The sequence below is a fragment of the Brienomyrus brachyistius genome, unplaced genomic scaffold (genome assembly GCF_023856365.1).
Source record: "Brienomyrus brachyistius isolate T26 unplaced genomic scaffold, BBRACH_0.4 scaffold76, whole genome shotgun sequence".
In the NCBI taxonomy this organism is placed as follows: domain Eukaryota; kingdom Metazoa; phylum Chordata; class Actinopteri; order Osteoglossiformes; family Mormyridae; genus Brienomyrus; species Brienomyrus brachyistius.
The window spans coordinates 682,297-702,839 of record NW_026042351.1 but is presented as its reverse complement, the minus strand read 5'-3'; the positions used below and the strand labels follow the sequence as shown (position 1 = coordinate 702,839).

The 20,543-nt window shown below is 42.5% G+C and overlaps 2 protein-coding genes and 1 long non-coding RNA gene across 5 annotated transcripts in view; 2 read left to right on the top strand and 1 right to left on the bottom strand.

Moving 5' to 3' along the window:
* The window catches only part of LOC125726799 (uncharacterized), a 148,114-nt gene that overhangs the window by 58,277 nt on the left and 69,294 nt on the right, over positions 1–20,543 (bottom strand). The gene's annotated exons all lie outside the window — the stretch shown is intronic.
* The window catches only part of LOC125726780 (NACHT, LRR and PYD domains-containing protein 3-like), a 189,224-nt gene that overhangs the window by 112,488 nt on the left and 56,193 nt on the right, over positions 1–20,543 (top strand). The window lies entirely within an intron of this gene.
* On the top strand, positions 5,358–13,733 carry LOC125726788 (uncharacterized). Of its 3 annotated transcripts, XR_007388394.1 has the most exons (4): positions 5,358–5,667; positions 6,946–7,129; positions 9,070–9,194; positions 13,690–13,733. XR_007388394.1 is itself a non-coding variant. In XM_049003284.1 (3 exons), exons 1-3 carry the CDS (start codon positions 5,556–5,558, stop codon positions 9,083–9,085), a joined length of 312 nt encoding a protein of 103 aa, XP_048859241.1. In that variant the 5' UTR covers positions 5,358–5,555; the 3' UTR covers positions 9,086–9,255. The 3 variants fall into 3 exon arrangements, 2 of the variants coding, with proteins under 2 accessions (XP_048859241.1, XP_048859240.1); XM_049003284.1 differs by lacking the exon at positions 13,690–13,733 and having other exon boundaries at positions 9,070–9,255; XM_049003283.1 differs by lacking the exons at positions 9,070–9,194; positions 13,690–13,733 and having other exon boundaries at positions 6,946–7,959.

Genomic DNA, 20,543 nt, shown 5'->3' with positions numbered 1-20,543 from the left:
ATGGGCTGGCCCCCCATCCTGGGTTGTTCCCTGCCTCGTGCCCATTGCTTCCGGGATAGGCTCCGGACCCCCCGCAACCCAGTAGGATAAGTGATTTGGAAAATGGATGGATGGATGGATGGATATATATGATATTTGATGTATACACAGGCCTATAGAGGACTCAGACGTCAATCCCTCGCACAGGCCTATAGAGGACTCAGATGTCGGTCCCTCACACGGGCCTATAGAGGACTCAGACGTCAGCCCCCCACACAGGCCTATAGAGGACTCAGACGTCGGCCCCCCACACAGGCCTATAGAGGACTCAGATGTCGGCCCCTCACACAGGCCTATAGAGGACTCAGACGTCAGCCCCCCACACAGGCCTATAGAGGACTCAGACGTCGGCCCCCCACACAGGCCTATAGAGGACTCAGACGTCAGCCCCCCACACAGGCCTATAGAGGACTCAGACGTCGGTCCCCTCACACAGGCCTATAGAGGACTCAGACTTCAGCCCCTCACACAGGCCTATAGAGGACTCAGACGTCAGCCCCCCACACAGGCCTATAGAGGACTCAGACGTCGGCCCCCCACACAGGCCTATAGAGGACTCAGACGTCGGTCCCCTCACACAGGCCTATAGAGGACTCAGACGTCAGCCCCCCACACAGGCCTATAGAGGACTCAGACGTCGGCCCCTCACACGGGCCTATAGGGGACTCAGACGTCGGTCCCCTCACACGGGCCTATAGAGGACTCAGACGTCAGCCCCCACACAGGCCTATAGAGGACTCAGACATCAGCTCCTCACACAGGCCTATAGAGGACTCAGACATCAGCCCCCCACACAGGCCTATAGAGGACTCAGACGTCAGCCCCCCACACAGGCCTATAGAGGACTCAGACGTCGGCCCCTCACACAGGCCTATAGAGGACTCAGACGTCGGCCCCCCACACAGGCCTATAGAGGACTCAGACGTCGGTCCCCTCACACAGGCCTATAGAGGACTCAGACGTCAGCCCCTCACACAGGCCTATAGAGGACTCAGACGTCAGCCCCTCACACAGGCCTATAGAGGACTCAGACGTCGGCCCCCCACACAGGCCTATAGAGGACTCAGACGTCGGCCCCTCACACAGGCCTATAGAGGACTCAGACGTCAGCCCCCCACACAGGCCTATAGAGGACTCAGACGTCGGCCCCTCACACAGGCCTATAGAGGACTCAGACGTCAGCCCCTCACACAGGCCTATAGAGGACTCAGACGTCGGCCCCTCACACAGGCCTATAGAGGACTCAGACGTCGGCCCCCCACACAGGCCTATAGAGGACTCAGACGTCAGCCCCCCACACAGGCCTATAGAGGACTCAGACGTCGGCCCCCCACACAGGCCTATAGAGGACTCAGACGTCAGCCCCTCACACAGGCCTATAGAGGACTGAGACATCAGCCCCTCACACAGGCCTATAGAGGACTCAGACGTCAGCCCCTCACACAGGCCTATAGAGGACTGAGACATCAGCCCCTCACACAGGCCTATAGAGGACTCAGACGTCAGCCCCCCACACAGGCCTATAGAGGACTCAGACGTCAGCCCCCCACACAGGCCTATAGAGGACTCAGACGTCAGCCCCTCACACAGGCCTATAGAGGACTCAGACGTCAACCCCTCACACAGGCCTATAGAGGACTCAGACGTCAGCCCCCCACACAGGCCTATAGAGGACTCAGATGTCATTCCGCTGGATGCATTAGAGAACCAGAGCGTACCTCTGGCAGATACGTGGTGGCTGTGTGGTCAGGAGGGAGGATTGAGGCCTCCTCTCCCCAATAATTGTGGAGGCCTCTGCACTAGGGGGATGTTAGCTAGCCAGGTGGATATTGACAAACAGCCCTCTAGGTCCCACAGGTTTGTTACGAGCTGCGAAGATGATCCCAGTGTGTATATAGATGCCATATGCCAGCCGAGGGGCATTCCAGAGAAATATAAGGTGAGAAGTGAGATAGCTGCAGGGTTTGAATCAATATTAATTTGGCCTACTGTTAACAAAAATGTGGAATGGAAAAATTATTTGTACTATAATCAGCAGAGGTTTATCAACTATACTCAGGAGGCACTCGCATCTCTGGGGGAGCAGCTTCAGGCCACCAGTCTGATGGCATGACAGAACAGGGTGGCCCTGGATTGGCTCCTGGCAGAAAAAGGGGGAGTGTGTGTGCTGTTCGGGGATCAGTGCTGTACATTTATTCCCAACAATACAGCCCTGGATGTTTCATTTACTGAGGGTATGAGAAAGTTGCAGGGGTTACAGGATGAGATGGCGAGAAATTCGGGACAACATGACGGGTTGTTTGACTGGTGCTATAATATGTGGGGTAGTTGGCAGTAAGCCTTTATGAAAGCACTCTGTGTGCGTGCTGTGTTCATTCTTGCTTTGCTACTAATCTTTTTTTGTGTACTTCCTCTTGTTCGCTCCCTAGTGGGAAGAGCGCTGTCTCAGCAGGCGACTATAGCTGCAATGTTTAGAGTGGTGGGAGGACCGTTTGGAGCGGCAACCTCCTGGACCAACACGGAAACAGATGGCGACATAGACACCTTGGATACGCTCCTGCCCATAGCTGAAGTTCGGCCGTACCGCCTGTGAATACTCCATGTTGGAAACGCTGCAGCCTGCCTGCCGCCCACGACACCTGGGACTTTCCTGCTCATGACAGAGTGCCTGTTATAGTAATCTACAGTGTTATCAGTTAACCTTTCAGTTATCTTTGCATTAGCCGTATATATTTATGTAATGAGCTTGTGGTAGGTGATGTACTCCTGGTAGATTATGTATTCCTGATAATATATGCAATGTATCCTGGGGAGTTCATTGCTGTTGGTTGATTCTCAGTGTTGATAGTTTGTGAGCCATGTCAGCCATGGACCCCGAAGGGGGGCCGCGCCTGTGGCGGGCTGGGAGTGGAATTTCCCTAGATCTTAGGGTTTTAGCCCTCCCTCCTAGGCTGGATGGACAGAATTGTGTGTGGGACTCTTTAGAATCCCAAAGGGGGGAAATATATGGGATATTATTTAGCACTATACAATGTAGAATATAATCATTACGGTATTATTAAAAAGCATGCCAAATACCCGTGATGTAATCATTACAATGTAATCATTATAATGTAATCAACACAATGTAATCAATTGAGTATGTATTTGCACCTTGTATTAGCCTCAAATGTTCTGTTAGCTACTTTATGTTAGCCCTGAATGCATGAATATCCACCTTTATTAGTGTTATGCTTTATCATTATGTTGAAGGACAAATATATTATCAACCCTCTAATTAGACAATGTGCAACAGGCTCACCAAAAGTTCACGGCTGAGCATTTTTAAAAAAGCAAGTGGAGATGGTCGCACCACCATTACGTTCGGCTGAGGGACCAAACAGTAAAAGAATTGATGGACAAACTTATCACCTAGGGGTGTGGATTGATGTAAAAAACAATGATTGTGAATGGTTGAAGGAATGATGATGCTTAAGTGACGAGATATTGTTAAATGATAAGAACTTGTATAAAAATAGGTATAAAACAGTACTGGACACACTTTAAGTGTCCGGCCTTGGTTGTAACTTAATTGTTGCAATAAAGACTGAATTTGGATCTACACCAGCGGCTTCTGACTTCTGATTTAGCAGGGAATGAAAAACCACAAAACTAACATTTTGCCTTTTTCCCCATCTGTAACTGTTATTATGTTATTATCATTTAGAACTGAATATCCATACTCCCTTTTAATCTCATGCATCTTTTTTATCATTCCCCAGACTTTACTAATGTCAGTTTCCCGTCCTACTGAATTACAGAAGGACCTCCAAAACTCCCTCTTTGCTCATTTAACTACCCTCCTTACGTTAGCCTGCAACTTTTTGTACTCAATCAAATTCTGAAAGTTGTGAGTACTTTTTAACATTGTAAAAGCTTTGTTCCGAGACTTAACTGCAGTATCACATTCCTTTGTTTACTATGAGATCTTTGGTTAGTCTGCTTTGCTGCCTCTAGAATTACTGCATCATGGTTAGATTTCTTTTGTCCGACATAAAGCCGGCCCTGCAAAACGTCACCTAACGTCACCAAGTCACATGGTACAAAAACCTACAAGACGATCGTGACAGATCGTGCAGCACGTGCAGAGAGCAAGTAAGATCGTGCAGCACCTTTCAGCCGGCGTAACTGTAAATGTCGCTACTATGTGCCCCTGGCTTATTTTGTAAATGTCTCGTAAATGTTCTTGTTTGTTTTGTTAATCTTAATGGTCACTGGTCAGCTATTACTTCTGTTGTAATTTAAAGCTTCAATAACAAAAATAATAAAAAAACCTCTCAGCCGGCTGCACAAACTGGAACTGCCTCCGTGACACAACTTTGCCCTTATTGGCTGAACAATTTTAGTCACACGCATGACGTTTGTATCTCTGGAAGTTCCGATACGTTATCTGCTATTTCTCCCGAAAAGCCTGTAAAGAAGTAAAGTTTCAATAAATGCTCTAATAGTACACATAAGTTAATCATTTATTTATTGTTAGTTACTGTAATGTTGCGCTGGTTTATGTGTTTAATCGTCTAGTCTGTGAAGAAGGCATTCAAGTAAGAATTGCATTGTATTCTGTGCATGACAATAAAAACTTTGAATCCTTGAAATAAATGTATTTGATCTTTTTCCTGGCAGCTATCTTTTCACTGCTAGCACTTTGGATCAGGAGTTGGTTATTGCAGAAGAGGTAATGTGCATGCAGGTGATATTTGTATAGATGTATCTACACCCTTTTGGAAGTGCGGCCATCTCAGTCAGGTCTCGCACTACGAGGAGTAGAAGTTGTCTAGTTTGGCTGCTGTCAGTTTATATTACAAGTTTATATTACAGTTTATATTATTATATTACACTCCTGCAGCCGCCGGCAGATGGCGCTCCCCCTCACGTCAGCTGCAGTCAGACCTAAGTGAAGTCGAACGCACCCAATGGCTCCTCCCCATTCCCAATTATCAAAAAACCCACTAATTGAATGGGTCGCGTAATTATCGCTATGAATTCTGGGAGTCTGTGCAACTTCAAGACCGCAGCTCTCGTGTTAATTATAACAAGGAAGGAATATTATTCTATATTTTTAATGGCGACCGAATGATTGATTGATATAATGTAGTGTTTCATTCTATATCCTGTTTTGATAAGATATCGACATTTCGTAAACATTCGATATACAATTAAACCATAATTGGTCCGTCTTGTTTCTTTGTCACCCAGAAACTTTACAACTGTGTTGTGAGCGGATTTTCAGCGCTTATATGTTTTTAAACTTGTCTTACAATTTTGTGGTACTTCTACGTTTCTGCGCTTTTGTAAATGTAGATCGTATGTTTCGTCATTTGATTAAAGCGTTTGAAGACTTTGCAGCGCGCTGACACCAATCGGCCACCGTAGCTTAGCAACCGAATCATAACAATTCTTTTCCGTTTAGAGTTTTCATTTGAACATTTAAAGCAGCTCAGACTTGCAGTTTATCAGCAAGAGAGAAGACGCGAAAGATGTCCATCGTGAAAACCACCGTGAATCTCCAGAGGATTGACTGGCTGCTGCCGAAAGGTGCAGTCAGTGTGCGGATCGCCCCGGAATACATCCCCGGTCCAGTTGGCCGAGGTAAGGATGGCAAAATGATGCCCAGACTAACTCAGCACTTAAAGAGTTAAAGTCAGAATATGCTTGACTAGTCTTCTTGAATCTTCTGTTCTATTATCTTGTTTTAGAAGTACATGTCTAAATAATAAAGTAGTTCACCTTTAGCTTTAATATACGGGAGTCTTTTTGCATGTCTACTGCATTATATAATGAAATCAGTAAAATCTGTGGCTGTGCTGTGTTTAAACATCAGAGAAAATCATCATGAAGTGGTAAAGTAACAGCTGAATATGTCCTAATATACGGTGTTTCCCCGAAAATAAGACAGGGTCTTATATTAATTTTTGCTCCAAATGACGCGTTACGGCTTATATTAAGGTAGTATTTTCCCAAGTATAACATGCTACAGTATATTTACCGGTATTCATGAAAAAAATCCACATTTATTCAAACACAGACATCATGTCATCTTCTAACAGTATCTTTCCATGTAAACAATTTGACGGTGAATTTATTCATGAACAAAATTCTGCTGTATACTGCATATGTTTATTCAAATATAGTCGTAATGTCATGTTCTTCTGGAACATCATCGTAAATCTCCAAGTTCCAAATTCCGTCCTGAATATCTCGCAACTCAATTTCCTGTAGAACCAGTGTCCCCAATCTCTCATGTTTAGCAATAACTCTGTCCTTAAATGAGCGCCTCTTGTCCATGTAGCCTTCTCGTAGTATAACCGCATCTCATTCTAGTTACCGTACAATCCATGGGACAATAACTAGGGCTTATATTACGGGCTTCTTGAAAAATCATGTTAGATCTTATTTGCTGGGAAACGCGGTAGAAATCAGAAAAAGCATAAATCTTAGTTTGGTACCTTGAGAGTGAATAAATAATGCAACTTATGGAAAGTGTAAGATATGTAAAGGATTTGACTTAATAGTCAGTTGTTGATGCCAGCATTTGGATTGAGTGGGCTGCTATATTTGATGCACATGAACCTTTCCAGTGTTGTTTTTCGCTGTTGTTCTGCGTATCAGGGAATCTGTGCACAAACTGGCTTGTTTTTATAGGTCAGGTTCCCCTGCTGAAACGCAGACGGCCCAAGTCAAGACCAGCGCATAAGTTTCCCAAGCGTGTGTTTCCTGTATCCAATAAAGACTGCAGAATTTTTCTTAGTGTGCAATACCGACTGCCAAGTGTGATATCTGTGATGGTTGTGATGTAGTGTTGTTGTACAGTGACATAATGTTTCATTTAAATTAAATATGCTGTCCCCTGTCTTTATAATCCCAAAGGACAAACCAGTTCCAGTGATGCTGGCCGTCGGAAGAAGTGCCGCACCAGGCCGCCGGCAGCCAGCTCCCTGACCACGTCTGCCTCTCCTGGATCTGCTGCCATCCCGGTGGCAACCAGCAGGGGTCAGCAGGGCACAGGCCGCCGTAGAAATACGGCGGGAGGCCGGTCAGGGCGAAGAAGGAGGTATGACCAACAGAAGGGGTTAGAGCCTAAGCCCAGCTCACCAACCTTCTCCTCCTCTTCATTTTTATTTTCGTCTTCAGCCCCCTCCTCTTTTGTTTCATCCCCATTTCTTTTTATGGGCTCCTCTGTTTTATCCCCACACTTAGTCACACCTGTAAGCCCAGCTCCACATCCATATTCAGCTCCAGGCCTGGTTCATCTGACCCATCTGCTTCAGGCTCCAGCACAGGCTGTAGCCGCCTCATCTCACCTGGAAAAATTCTATTGGTTGTATAACTATTATGTAACCAAGTACTCTAAAATGACCTATGACGCCAAGTGCTTTACTGAGTACTGGTGTCAGGAGTTTTGGAACAGACATTTAAATGAAATTAACTTAGCGAAACAGGGGAAGAATGAGGATAATGAGGGTACTCATTCATCCAAGAGGCGTAGGATTGATGAAGATGAGTTCATCTTTCCTATTGATGCACTGGAGCAGCTAAGTACCATGCCCAGGGCTCAGGAGATGGGTGTGGAAATGGGCTATCAGTCAGATGCACATAGCTACATTTCCCTGTAGATTCAGCACATAATTACACGAGAGTTGTCATACATACTTAGGATAAGATAAAATTAGGATATGTTACCATGTAGTTCTATAGCATAAGGTACTATAGGATAAGCTTAAGATAGGATAAGGTTAAGATAGGACAAGTTAAGATAGTCTTAACTTGTATGCCATTTTATGTTTTACAAAGACATGATAAATTACCATAAGTTTAGGATAAGATTATATGAGATAACATAGTATAAGAATAAGATAGGATTGCATAGCATAAGATAAGAAAGATAGGATAAGATAACATAGAATAAAATTAAGATTGTATAACATAGGATTAGATTAATTATAAATAAAGCAGCCCTCCTTAGAGGGGGGGGTGGTGGAGGGAATATTTAAGAAATAAAAATAGGATCAGTTAACATAAGGTAAAGATAAGATTGTATAACATAGGATTAGATTAATTGTAAATAAAGCAGTCCTCCTCAGAGGGGCGTGGTGGAGGGAATATTTAAGAAATAAAAATAGGATTAGTTAACATAAGGTAAAGATAAGATTGTATAACATAGGATTAGATTAATTTTAAATAAAGTAGTCCTCCTTAGAGGGGGGGTGGTGGAGGGAATATTTAAGAAATAAAAATAGGATCAGTTAACATAAGGTAAAGATAAGATTGTATAACATAGGATTAGATTAATTATAAATAAAGTAGTCCTCCTTAGAGGGGGGGTGGTGGAGGGAATATTTAAGAAATAAAAATAGGATCAGTTAACATAAGGTAAAGATAAGATTGTATAACATAGGATTAGATTAATTATAAATAAAGTAGTCCTCCTTAGAGGGGGGGTGGTGGAGGGAATATTTAAGAAATAAAAATAGGATCAGTTAACATAAGGTAAAGATAAGATTGTATAACATAGGATTAGATTAATTATAAATAAAGCAGTCCTCCTTAGAGGGGGGGGTGGTGGAGGGAATATTTAAGAAATAAAAATAGGATCAGTTAACATAAGGTAAAGATAAGATTGTATAACATAGGATTAGATTAATTGTAAATAAAGCAGTCCTCCTCAGAGGGGGGGTGGTGGAGGGAATATTTAAGAAATAAAAATAGGATCAGTTAACATAAGGTTATGATTAGATTGTATAACATAGGGCTACAGTGAAGAAATCAAAAATTTCAAGGCAGCATGAAGGTAACGCACAATCAGGGATGTGCAATTTCTGAGGCATGTATTCAAAAAAAGTATTTTAATTGTGTTTTATGATTCATATTTGAGTTCATGAAATAAAATGTTTTTTTCTACAGACTTTGATCAGTGTTTTTGTATTTTGTAAAATATGAGAAATACTGTATGCATGGTAATGTCAGGTGTGCAAAATGTTTGTGCTAACAAAGGACACAGAGCCCCTAGAAGGGCACAGAGCCCCAGGGAACTTCCAAGCAGCAGAGCAGATTCCAACAACCGAGGATCAAAGGAAAGAAAAGATACTGGCAGGAAGAAGATGATCTTGTGGCCAAAGGTTAAAAATGTAGAAGTTTGGAGAACAAATGTGTTACAAATGAAATATTATTTGAAATGTGCTACAGCTTAATCATTCTATCATACATCCATCCATCCATTTTCCAAACCGCTAATCCTACTGGGTCGCGGGGGGTCCGGAGCCTATCCCGGAAGCAATGGGCACAAGGCAGGGAGCAACCCAGTATGGGGGGCCAGCCCATCGCAGGGCACACTCACACACCATTCACACCTACAGGCAATTTTTTAGCAACTCCAATTAGCCTCAGCATGTTTTTGGACTGTGGGGGGAAACCAGCGTACCCGGAGGAAACCCCACGACGACATGGGGAGAACATGCAAACTCCACACACATGTAACCCAGGCGGAGACTCAAACCTGGGTCCCAGAGGTGTGAGGCAACAGTGCTAACCACTGCACCACCATGCCGGCCCACAAATTTAAACAAATTCATTTTAAATAACTTTAATCTCAGAGCCAATTGCCATGTGCCCACAAATATTTCAATTATTATTGTTTATGATTATAAATGCCGAATACATTACTGGAGCCTTCGATTTAGCATACACAGTGCCCTCTACAGGATTCTGTCGAAACAGCATCTCTCAACCTCGTTCACAAGATTTGTCTTTTTCACAAAACGTTTTTCTTTGTAAATCCCAAAATCTTCCTATAAATGTATGTATGAATGCTTCTCGTCTTTTTCAGTCACACGAAGCCTTTATAAATGAGCTCCCCGATTAATCTGTTTACATGAAAACATCTTAATTGCGTTAAGGCATGTAAACGTAGCCACCTAACGAAAGGTAACCACGTGACTTAGCAGACTGCATGTTCCTCATCTCCTCTGTATGGACCATAGAGCTGTGTATCGGAGAGTCTGACAACACGCTACGTTTCAAGATACAGGCATTACAATTCAATGCGCTGCTCTATTTTGCCATTCTTTTTTTAAAAAATCTGCTTTTAGAAAAACATGGCACATTATAGAGAGCACACCACCAAATGGATGAAATCTGAGTAAAAACATTTGATTTTTAACGCAATCAGAATAAAGGGGTCTGCATTTATCACTGTCCCTGTAACAATCCTGCGTCGTAGCACTACAGCTATTTCGGATTCAGCCAACGAATAACGTTGCTAGTCAGCAGCCTTGTGCAAGCTACTGAAAATTACTAATTACCAATTACTGCATATAAAAGTAATTATAATAAGGGTGGGATTCGACCGTGTGTCTGCCTGGGGGGTCGCCGGCCAGGATCGCCAGCAGTTTGGACGTGTGGTTGGTCATCAATGTGCTGCATCAGCGTCTGCTCCCTCTGCCTGACCTGCCCTGTATAATTACATAATCAAGGAAAATAACAGTGGGCTAAAGGTTGCATAGTGATCACAGTAACATCGCGTCGATGTTGAAATACATGGTGCAAACAAAAGTAGTGGAATTACACTGACGAGTTGCTACCAACACTGCTAGGCAGCTAGGTTTGCTAATGCTAACGTTAGCAGCGCACCCATATGCTACTTCCTCTCGCAAGATAAGGCAGCGTTACTGTCACTGTGTAAATACAATGAGATCTCTTTGGAGCAAGCCTGTCGATACCATGTTAAGTGTAAAACCACAAGTAAAATACCTAGAAAAATAATAGAAATATAGATGGTGCTGAACCATGGTGAACAGTGGAGTCATAACAGAGGCTGTGCGTTGTGTTCAGTCACCTTTCACTGTAAATCACACATGGGTTCACAATCTTTTGTGTCTGCTCTGAATCCCTCAGGGCTGGAGTGAAAACTCCATTCACACTAACATGGTGCCAAGGGGTATTGGGTAGTCATGATTCTATCCTTTTTGGATGCAATTTGTTTTACTGATTTAAATAAGTTTAAAAAAATTTCAAAATATAAGGATAGCTCATTGTATCCAAAGGGATGTGCCAAGCTTGCAGTGTTGATGTGCTGCCACCTTCTGGGAAAATGATGAACTGATTTTCAGATTAAGAACATGTATGGTTTTCTGGTATCAGGTGAGAACTGTTCATGCTGCGAACCTATGCTTATGGGTTAGGGTTAAGCTTGGGTCTAGAGCTCAGGGTACTTCCAGGCTTGGAGGCCTAGGGTAAGGTCTCTCTTTCCCCATGTAAGCATTTAATGATGATCCAGCACCAGGGCTTGGGTAAGTCACCACGAGTTGGGAGCCTCATTCCCCAGGTAAAGGATGAACGATGTCCATCCATCCATCCAGGTAATGCTAATACTTGAAAGTAAATAGCATAATCATACAATGATAAGAAAGAGAATAAGGCAAAAACATTTCTTGAAATTTGGCCTGAGGGTGGTGCTAGAGTGATGGATGGATTGAACCCAAATTTGGTATGAATAGTTGGAACTGACCTCTATCGATGTGCCAAATTTCAAAAAAGTTGCCAATCAGCTCTATGGGCTGCCATAGACTCCCATGGCAAAAAGCATAATAATAGTGAAAACTACTAAAAACTATAGGTATCCTAATAATAATAGACTGTCATCTCTAAATTGCCCACAGTGTGTGAGTGAGTGCATTCCCTGCAATGGACTGGCATCCCATCCAAAAGTATACCATTGTGTCCTATGCTACCTGGGATAAGCTACAGGCCCTCGTCTCCAGGATATGTGGTACGAGGATGGATGAATAATAATCATGTTTATTTCAATTTCAATTATTGGCAAATATAAACATGTACCAAGGATAATAGCAATAAATACAGTATGCCAAAATAAATGCTAAAGGAGAATCCTGCAATTCCTGCCCCAGTCCTGGGTCTGGGGAGTTTATTCTCACTGAGATTGCATAGGATTCCTCTGGCTGCTGTTTTTCTCCCGTACACGTGAAGTGCTACTTCTTCATTGCTCACATGTGAGCCAGTATGTGAGCCCTGATCCGGGCTACCATCCCACCCAAGGCATTTCCATTGTATGCTGCTTCCTGCAGTCCTGCAGTGGATAAAACTAAAGGACAATGGTTTGTTGATTTATAGCACATGTATTATTATATTTTATATTGTTCAAATACACATTACTCAGTAATAACTTAGTAACTACTCAAGTACAAATGATGAACAAATACACTAACTTATGATTAAGAATGAACGAACGTGGGATCAGTATATAACTAATACTTTCTGGTTAATTAATAAATTAAGTAAGAGTGTACTACTTCAGGGGCGGCATGGTGGTGCTCTCATGCCCGGCTCGTACGATCCTCGTGTGTGCCACGCCCCCTGATTACTCACGTGTGCTTCCCTGATCTTGCCCAGCTGTGTCCACTTATTTTCGCCCAGTCTCGTCTATTTCAGTCCATGACTTGCCTTAATTTCTGGTCTGTCATTGATGTTAGTTAGTCTTAGTGCTGTCTGCTCCGTCCCGATCCCGAATAAATCCCTGTTTTCCCCGTACTCCGCCTGCTTGCCTGCTTCCTGCCCACTTGTCAGCCTGTGCGCACTACCCGCTTTAACCAGCGAACTCTGACAGGTGCACTGGTTAGCTCTGTTGCCTCACACCTCTGGGACCCGGGTTCGAGTCTCTGCCTGAGTCACATGTGTGTGGAGTTTGCATGTTCTCCCCATGTCGTCGTGGGGTTTCCCCCCACAGTCCAAAAACATGCTGAGGCTAACTGGAGTTGCTAAATTGCCCGTAGGTGTGTGTGTGAGAGTGAATGGTGTGTGAGTGTGCCCTGCGACGGGCTGGCCCCTCATCCTGGGTTGTTCCCTGCCTTGTGCACATTGCTTCCGGGATAGGCTCCGGACCCCCCGCGACCCAGTAGGATAAGCGGTTTGGAAAATAGATGGATGGATGTACTACGACATTATTTGTGCCCCCTCAAGTAAAGTGTTGCTCCTAACTCATCTGGTCTTTTTATATGTTGTTAAAACATACTGAATTAATCCCTGCAAGAATTTCTTTGAGGGGGTTAGAGAGAAAATGCAGGAGACTGAATCCAGGACCTCAGCTATATCTTTTTTAAGTGTTTATGTGTAAACAGTCAAGACTTAACTATATGGGCTCATATTAAAATTAAAAATTCATGGCAAAGTGTTACTCCATTTGGAACAATATGAGCAGAGTATGCACAACCTTTTTATGTGAGACACAGCTATATGCACTATATATTTGTGCTTCCCCTAGACTTCCTGAGACCTTAAATAGTGTGACATTTGCAATAGCGAAAGCCTTCGTTTTAAAGATGACTTTTCATGTTTTCACTTGAAATCATGTGGAAAGATCACATCTCCACCCACAAAGCTCTTTCATATTTCCTGCGAGCCTGCTGCAGTGGGCTCTTGGGCAGGCAATATTGTATGTTACAGACCAATAAAGGAGGATCACTGTTTGAGTGTACTATTATAGCACTTGAATTATATTACTTATTATCCTCAGTCTTGATAGAATGGTAGACTTCATTGATAAGGACCTACAGTGGTCTGTCAGTAAACCTACAGCTTGGACCACTACCTTAATTTCAGATCAGGTCAGGTCAGGTCAGGTTGGGGAGATTGCACTGGAATAGGGTAGTAGGGACCTTGCGAGCTGGATCACCCTCAGGGAATCATGCCACATGGTCATAGTGCTGTACCTGACACTTACAATGCAGGTAACCTGACTCACGCGGGACTCCCTGAGCAACCACTCATTTGACACGAAGTCAAACCAGTGGTACCCAAGGATTCTCCGAAGAGACACAGTACCAAAGGAGTCCAGTCTTCATCTCTGGTCACTGGATAACGTCCATGTCTAGCAGCCACACAGCAAAATAAGGAGCACCAGGAGACCTTCACCGTCTTACAAAAATATCAGGAGTGCCACAGACCCCATTCCAGCGACTACATGACCCCCATGCTCTCCCAATCCATCTACTGACATGATAGGAAGAGGCACGAGAGACATGAATGTCACTGCTGAGGTAAGTGATCCTCTCAAGGTTGACATTCTCTCTTTTTCTGAACTACATTTCACTGTAAACAGTACATCTACTGTAGATTCCCATTCATATTCCATTACTGCTTCTCCAGTACAGGGAACTGCTGTGCTGGGAGCTTACAACAGGACCCAAGGTACCCAGAGTAGTATACACACAGTCATAGTTCACACAGTCTGTTGATGGAAACTAGTGAACTTGCAACATTATACTGATTTTTTGTCAGGGTCAGAACTGAACTCACAGCTCCGTAACTGTGGGGCCATGGTGTTACTCACTGAGCAAAACAAGCTCATGTCTGGATGTCTGCAAAGACCCCTATGAAGAGAAACAGAGAGGACCCTGTAACTTTGCCAGGATTAGGGTTAACAGGGTCCTGCCCAGGGGCGATTTTAGCCCATTTTTGGGGGCTGCTTCAGTACCCCCAAAATGAATAAAAGCACCCCCAAAGATTTCTAAAGATTTCTAACTTTTTTTGACAGTTCATGCTGTTTATGTGAGACAGTATTAAAATATGAAAAATCATTCAGATGTAATATTTCAATAACTAGTATAGATACCCCCCCCAGCCCCGAAAAATGGTTCGTTCCAGCTTCACTCTCCGCTACTCTGACTGGCTCCAGCGCTCCTTCCAGAGCAATGGTGGCTGAGACCCATTGCAGCAGTTGTGTGAGTACTTGGCTTAAAACAGGACATGTTAGCTGCATTTAACCTTCAGTAACTCTTTCTTTATATAGTTAGGTAGTAGGAGTCTGACCATGTCTCTTATTAGCTGAAAAACATTACCTTCACAGGTAAACTGCAGTGTTGAAAACACGTTTTCTGACGATGTTTGCTACCCTACAATCCGCCCTACTCTGTAGGAAAATCAGCAACATTTTGACCATCCTGTTGCTCCCATTGAAATTTATATAGCCTAAATCTACAAACTTAAATTGCCAACCGTTTCACCAGTCCTCTTTGAAATGGAACGAGAGAAGCTGGTTATTTTTTCATGTTCCGAATATTAAACCTAAGGTAGCTAACTGACTGGATGCCCATTAACTTTATAACTTCTGGTGCGTGTGTGTGTGTGTGTGTGTGTGTGTGTGTGTATTTTGCACAGAAAGACAGCCAGGTTCATAATGGATATAAGGAAGTTTTTTCAAAAAAAGGACGGGCATTCAGATAAAAGGAGAAGATCATGATCTGTCAATCAAGAATAATGTTGGATCAGTGTTTAAATAGTCATATATTTTATTAAATGCACACGTGGTTTGGTTATTTGCCTTTTGATTGAAAGTACACTGAGAGAAGAGTTTTTTTATTAGTGATGTCAATAGCATTTTTTTATATTAATGTAATTTCTTTATCTATTTGAATACTATCTATTTGTGTATGATTGTCAGTTCAAAGAGGGAGAGAGGAAAGAGCAGATAGTGAGGAGAAAGTACAAGGTCAGGAAGAACCAGGTAAGAAAACAAACAGGGAATAGTCAGTGACAGGCAAAACAGAAACTGTTAAACTGACAGAAAAAGATCCTAATTTTACTCATACAATCTGGAAGTTGTGTTCTCTCTATATTAAAGCTGCTATACAGAATCTGCAAAACAAACTGTGTTGAAGCAGTTTGTGCCTCTTTAACAATATTCCAACATAACATTATTATCATTAATTGGGCAGAATAAAATTAATGATATATTTTTCTTTGGTTCAGCCACAAATCTACAAAACCTCAGCCAATAGTAGGTAGGTCAACTTTTGGACCATCTAGTCTGTATGACTGCCGCAGTACGTGCCCCCCATAGTTGCATTAAGTCAGAATGAGCATCCTAAGAACGTGAAAATTTAGCAGGCTGACATTGAAACAAGAAGAAAAGGGAAGACAATGCTTAGTATATTCGAAATATGAATTTAGTATACTTTAGGTATTTTAATTCAAAGTTTTGTACCTTATTGATTGAATTGTACATGTTTGAAGTATTTTTATTTTCAAAAGATGCTTATATCTTTCCTCCAAGTACCACAATGGGGAGCTCACGTACCAGGTACCACAGTTTGAGAACCATGATCTTATATCATTAGACTTCATTCTGAAATGTAAACAGGACACCTTCATTACATTTTCCTATTTATCGATCTGATTTACTGTTTGGTTAATCTCATTACACAAGGAGGCGAAGAACAGGGAGAGACTCTGAGAAAGCAGACCAGGGAACAAGATGAGGAGAGGCAGAAAGAACCAACCAGGGAAAGAGATGAGGAGGGACAGACAGGGCAGAGTTCCAGTCAGCAATCCAAAGATGTTCAAGATATGGCTCTTGATTTGGGGGATAAGACTACTGGTCCTAAACAGGTAAAACTGTCCCAGTACCCTCTCACTCAGTTTGGCACACAAAAAAGATCCTTCCAAGAAAACTGGTTCAAAAGCTTTAAATGGTTAGAATATTCTTCCAAAAAAAATGCTGCTTTCTGCTACGCTTGTCGAGTCTTTGACAAAAGTCTTAGGTATGACACATTAGTGAACGATGGAGTCAGTAATTGGCAAAAGGCACTGAGCAAGTTTCAAAAACATGAATCCACTCAGTCACACAAGGACAGTGTAGTTTGTTGGAACAGCTACAAAGCAAGTCTGTCACAAGGCAATATTGTGGAACAGATAGAGGCAGCAAGTGCCGCAGAAGTAAGTGAAAGAAGGGAGTACCTAGAACGTATTGTGGCAGTGACCTGCTTTTTGGGGAAGCAAGGAATATCATTTAGAGGTCATGATGAAACAGAAGAGAGTGACAATAAAGGGAATTTCTGTGAGTGCATAAAACTTTTGGAAAAGTTTGATCCATTCTTGCAGAGGTACACACCCCCATGAAACACAACATACATCTCTTGTAGTAGTCAGAATGAGATGATTGAATGTTGTTCACAAGAGGTAACTGCAGCTATTGTTCATGAGATGACGGAATCACAGATGTATGCCATTATGGCTGATGAGGCCAGAGATGGAAAGACAGAACAGTTGGCTTTTGCAACTGTCAAACACACGCTGGGCATGCCAGGTTCGTTCAGTAACGGCTGTGCTTAACAACTTCCATGCCATAATTGAGTGCCTCTCCACTATCAACACACCTATTGCGGTGGGATTAAAGGCAAAACTCAGTAAATTCTCCTCAGTGTATTTGCTGATTGTTTTCAAGGATCTACTGTCTGTAACCGCATGTTTACACAGATACCTACAAAAGGAGACCATAGATATTGCCCAGGCACAGACATATAAAGATGCAGTGGTTGAGACTCTGAAGCAGAAGTGCAGTGATGCCACTGCTACTGATATTCATGCAAGGACAAAGGCTTTGTGTGAGGCAAACCAGATAGCTGTTTTGGAGCAGTCTTCTGGACAGAGGCAGAAACGAAAGAAAATGGATGGATTTGTTGTTGAATCAACCTGTGGGGCAGGCAGTGAAGTCTGTGGCTCTTCTATTTCTTAAAAGGAAATTGTTGTTTCCTTGTCTGGACAGAATGATCTCTGAACTTGAGAAGCGTTTTTCTGGTGTTAGTCAGGAATTGCTTAATGGGATTCAGGCCTGTAGTCCAACCTCAAACCAATTCTGGTCTGAGCCTCATTTGTCAGCCCTGGCACTGCATTAGCATATTGAACTTCAGTTAGAGGAAGTTGCAGTTGCCAAAAACTTTTTGAAGCTCCAGAGTGAGGCTGGTGCCATTCCAGATATGTTAACATTATACAAACTTCTGGATAAGAAGATCTTCCCCACACTGAAAACTGTTATTCAGGTTGCCCTAACAATCCCAGTTAGCAGCTGTAGCTGTGAGAGATCTTTCAGTGTCTTGCGTCGGCTCCATACCTGGCTGAGAAGGACCATGGGTCAAAGCAGACTCCAGCACCTGGCTGTGATGTCAGTTGAGAAGGAGATGCTTGAGAGAGTTGACCACCAAAAAGTGACAGACAGATTTGCCAGCCACAAGGTGAGGCGACATAGGTTAAAATAAAAAAACAAATCTGCAGAGTCATAGTAGTATCTGCAGTAAAGATCTTTTCATACATTGCATACATTGTACCATAGGCAAAGTTGCCAACATCTTTATAATTTTTTTATTAATATTTTGTACATTTGTGTATTTCACACTGTTCTATTTTTTGAGGGTATTTTTTATGTATCTGTATTATATTATTCATTCACATTAAAAGTGAATCCCTGTCCAAAAAATGCACTCTGTTTACTTTTTACTCACTATTAGCATCATTCATTACTCTCCTCCAGTAATTAAGGTTAGGATATGTATTTTTTTTATTCCAATCCATTCTTCTTTTGCAGTCGTGGTCTTTTGCAGCATTTTTAAAAAAACCTTTATCAAATTTGATGGTCCTGTTAAAGACTTTTCCAAAAAGTGTTTTGCTTTTCTTACACAAATGTTGGAATTAAATTGTTAAAATGTACAGAACAGTCATGTCATGTTTTTTGACAAGGACCCAGGCACAGAGAAACTCTTAGGATTTAATAAAGAAATCTGCAGACTTGCACAGAGATGGTAAATTGATGACTGATGACGGAGACAAAGACAACAGACGAAAAGGACAGGGAGGAACAGGGATTTAAATGCACAAAGGAGACATTCAGATAGAACTCGGGACAACTGGAGACATTTAAGGATGCGGGGACTGAAAGAGGCAGGGAAAAAGTCTCATTGTGACGAGTAAAGTGTATCTTGCCTTGCTGGGCAGCTCCCTGGGTGCTCAGCACCCCCAAAGCTCTGAACCTAGAATCGCCCCTGGACTACAGTTTTGCAGTCTGTTCTGCCAAACAATGTATTAAAAAGTGTAGTGTTATACATGACACTGTAATTAATTCAAGAGATGTACAATCAAGTTATAATAGTGTGATTATCATAATCACACAAATATATGAATTCCTCCGATGCTGAATTAAACAACCCTTCATGCTGTCCCTTATGTGAATTAGTAAAAATTTCCACACCTTTTTCACCATAGTCAGCCATTCTCTCCATAGTCATATGCAATTCCAATTCCCCCTTTTATTTATTTTATGGCAGACAGACAGCAGTGTTTCCCCTATCATTATACTAGGGTGACCCCCCGCAGAAGGTCAAGTTCATCTTATTTAATTACATTTTCTATATAGCGTCAGATCACAGCAGAAGTCATTTACTGTAAGGTTACTTTTACTATAGAAGAGCTCTATACATTGTCCTTTTAATAAACAGATTAAATAGCCTTTTGTTATTTATCTTATTTGCACAACAGCTTGTCATTTTTGTCTCTATACCAGAGGTGCCCAATACATCGATCGCGATCTACTGGTCGATCGCAAAGAGTGAGTAGATCGCATGACATAAAAAATAGAGGAAGGGTGACGCGATCAACCGCGCCAGCTGTTGCAAAACTCCAGTAAGCAACCGAGTCGCCTCCAATTTATTTCTACTAAACTTAAGAGAGGGTATAAAACTGAATGGGGGAGCAGGACCAAGTACGAAGCCAATAACCTACCACTTCCATACGGAATGAAAGGAGGAGTATTTTTTCCCCACAAAGTCATATTCGAAGTGCGTTTGTTTCATCTGTCAGTCTACCATTGCTATTCCGAAGAAGGTAAATGTGGAGCGGCATTTTCGGACTGCTCATAAAAACTACGGCATTAACTTCCCTCCGAAAAGCGAGCTGAGTAAGAGAAAGGTGAAGGAACTAAAATCCCAGTTCAATGCAAAAATGCTTCATTTATGCCAAAGGGAAATTAATAATAATGATAAACAATATTCAATAATAACAATAATACTAACAACAATAAATAACAACGAATATCTATAAATCTATAAATAATATGTTTTGCATTTTATAGTAGATCATTTTGACTTGGTCATTTATAAGTAGCTCGCAAGCTGAAAAAGTGTGGACACCCCTGCTCTACACTTTCGCGCATGGCGGAGTTCCGTCCCGATGCGCGATCACAGACACGTGCGCGCGCACACAGGTGAGCACACTCCCACCAGCGGACAGAGCGCGCGTCAGAAAATATGTAGCGTCAGCCACCTGAAAAGCAGAGAAAAATATCTGCGTTTTTTAAAGGGTAATAAAGACGTTTCACAATGGAATTTTCTGCTTTAAACTATCACCATTTTATGCTATCAGCTATCGTTTTTAAAGCCTAACAGTTAATATATTTTCAGCTCGAGCCAAACATCCGCAATAGGCTGCCAGGAGACCATCTTGTAACTTGCATGCCGATCTCAATAAATAGGCCTGACGTTTCTGACTTCCCATATCAAGAGGCTCTAGAAATGTTCTCTTTTTTTCCCCCCTTGTCCTGTCAGCTTTAGCAGAATCATGGTCTGAATGCTGTGCCAAACATGCTTGCTTTACCATGAGGGGATCTATAAACTCTGTATAGGCCCCTC

Bases quoted from the DNA above. Each gene is read 5' to 3' on its own strand.
- LOC125726788 (XM_049003283.1), top strand. From the start codon at position 5,556: ATGTCCATCGTGAAAACCACCGTGAATCTCCAGAGGATTGACTGGCTG. The intron at 5,668-6,945 runs GTAAGGATGGCA...ATAATCCCAAAG, and splicing joins CCCCGGTCCAGTTGGCCGAG to GACAAACCAGTTCCAGTGAT.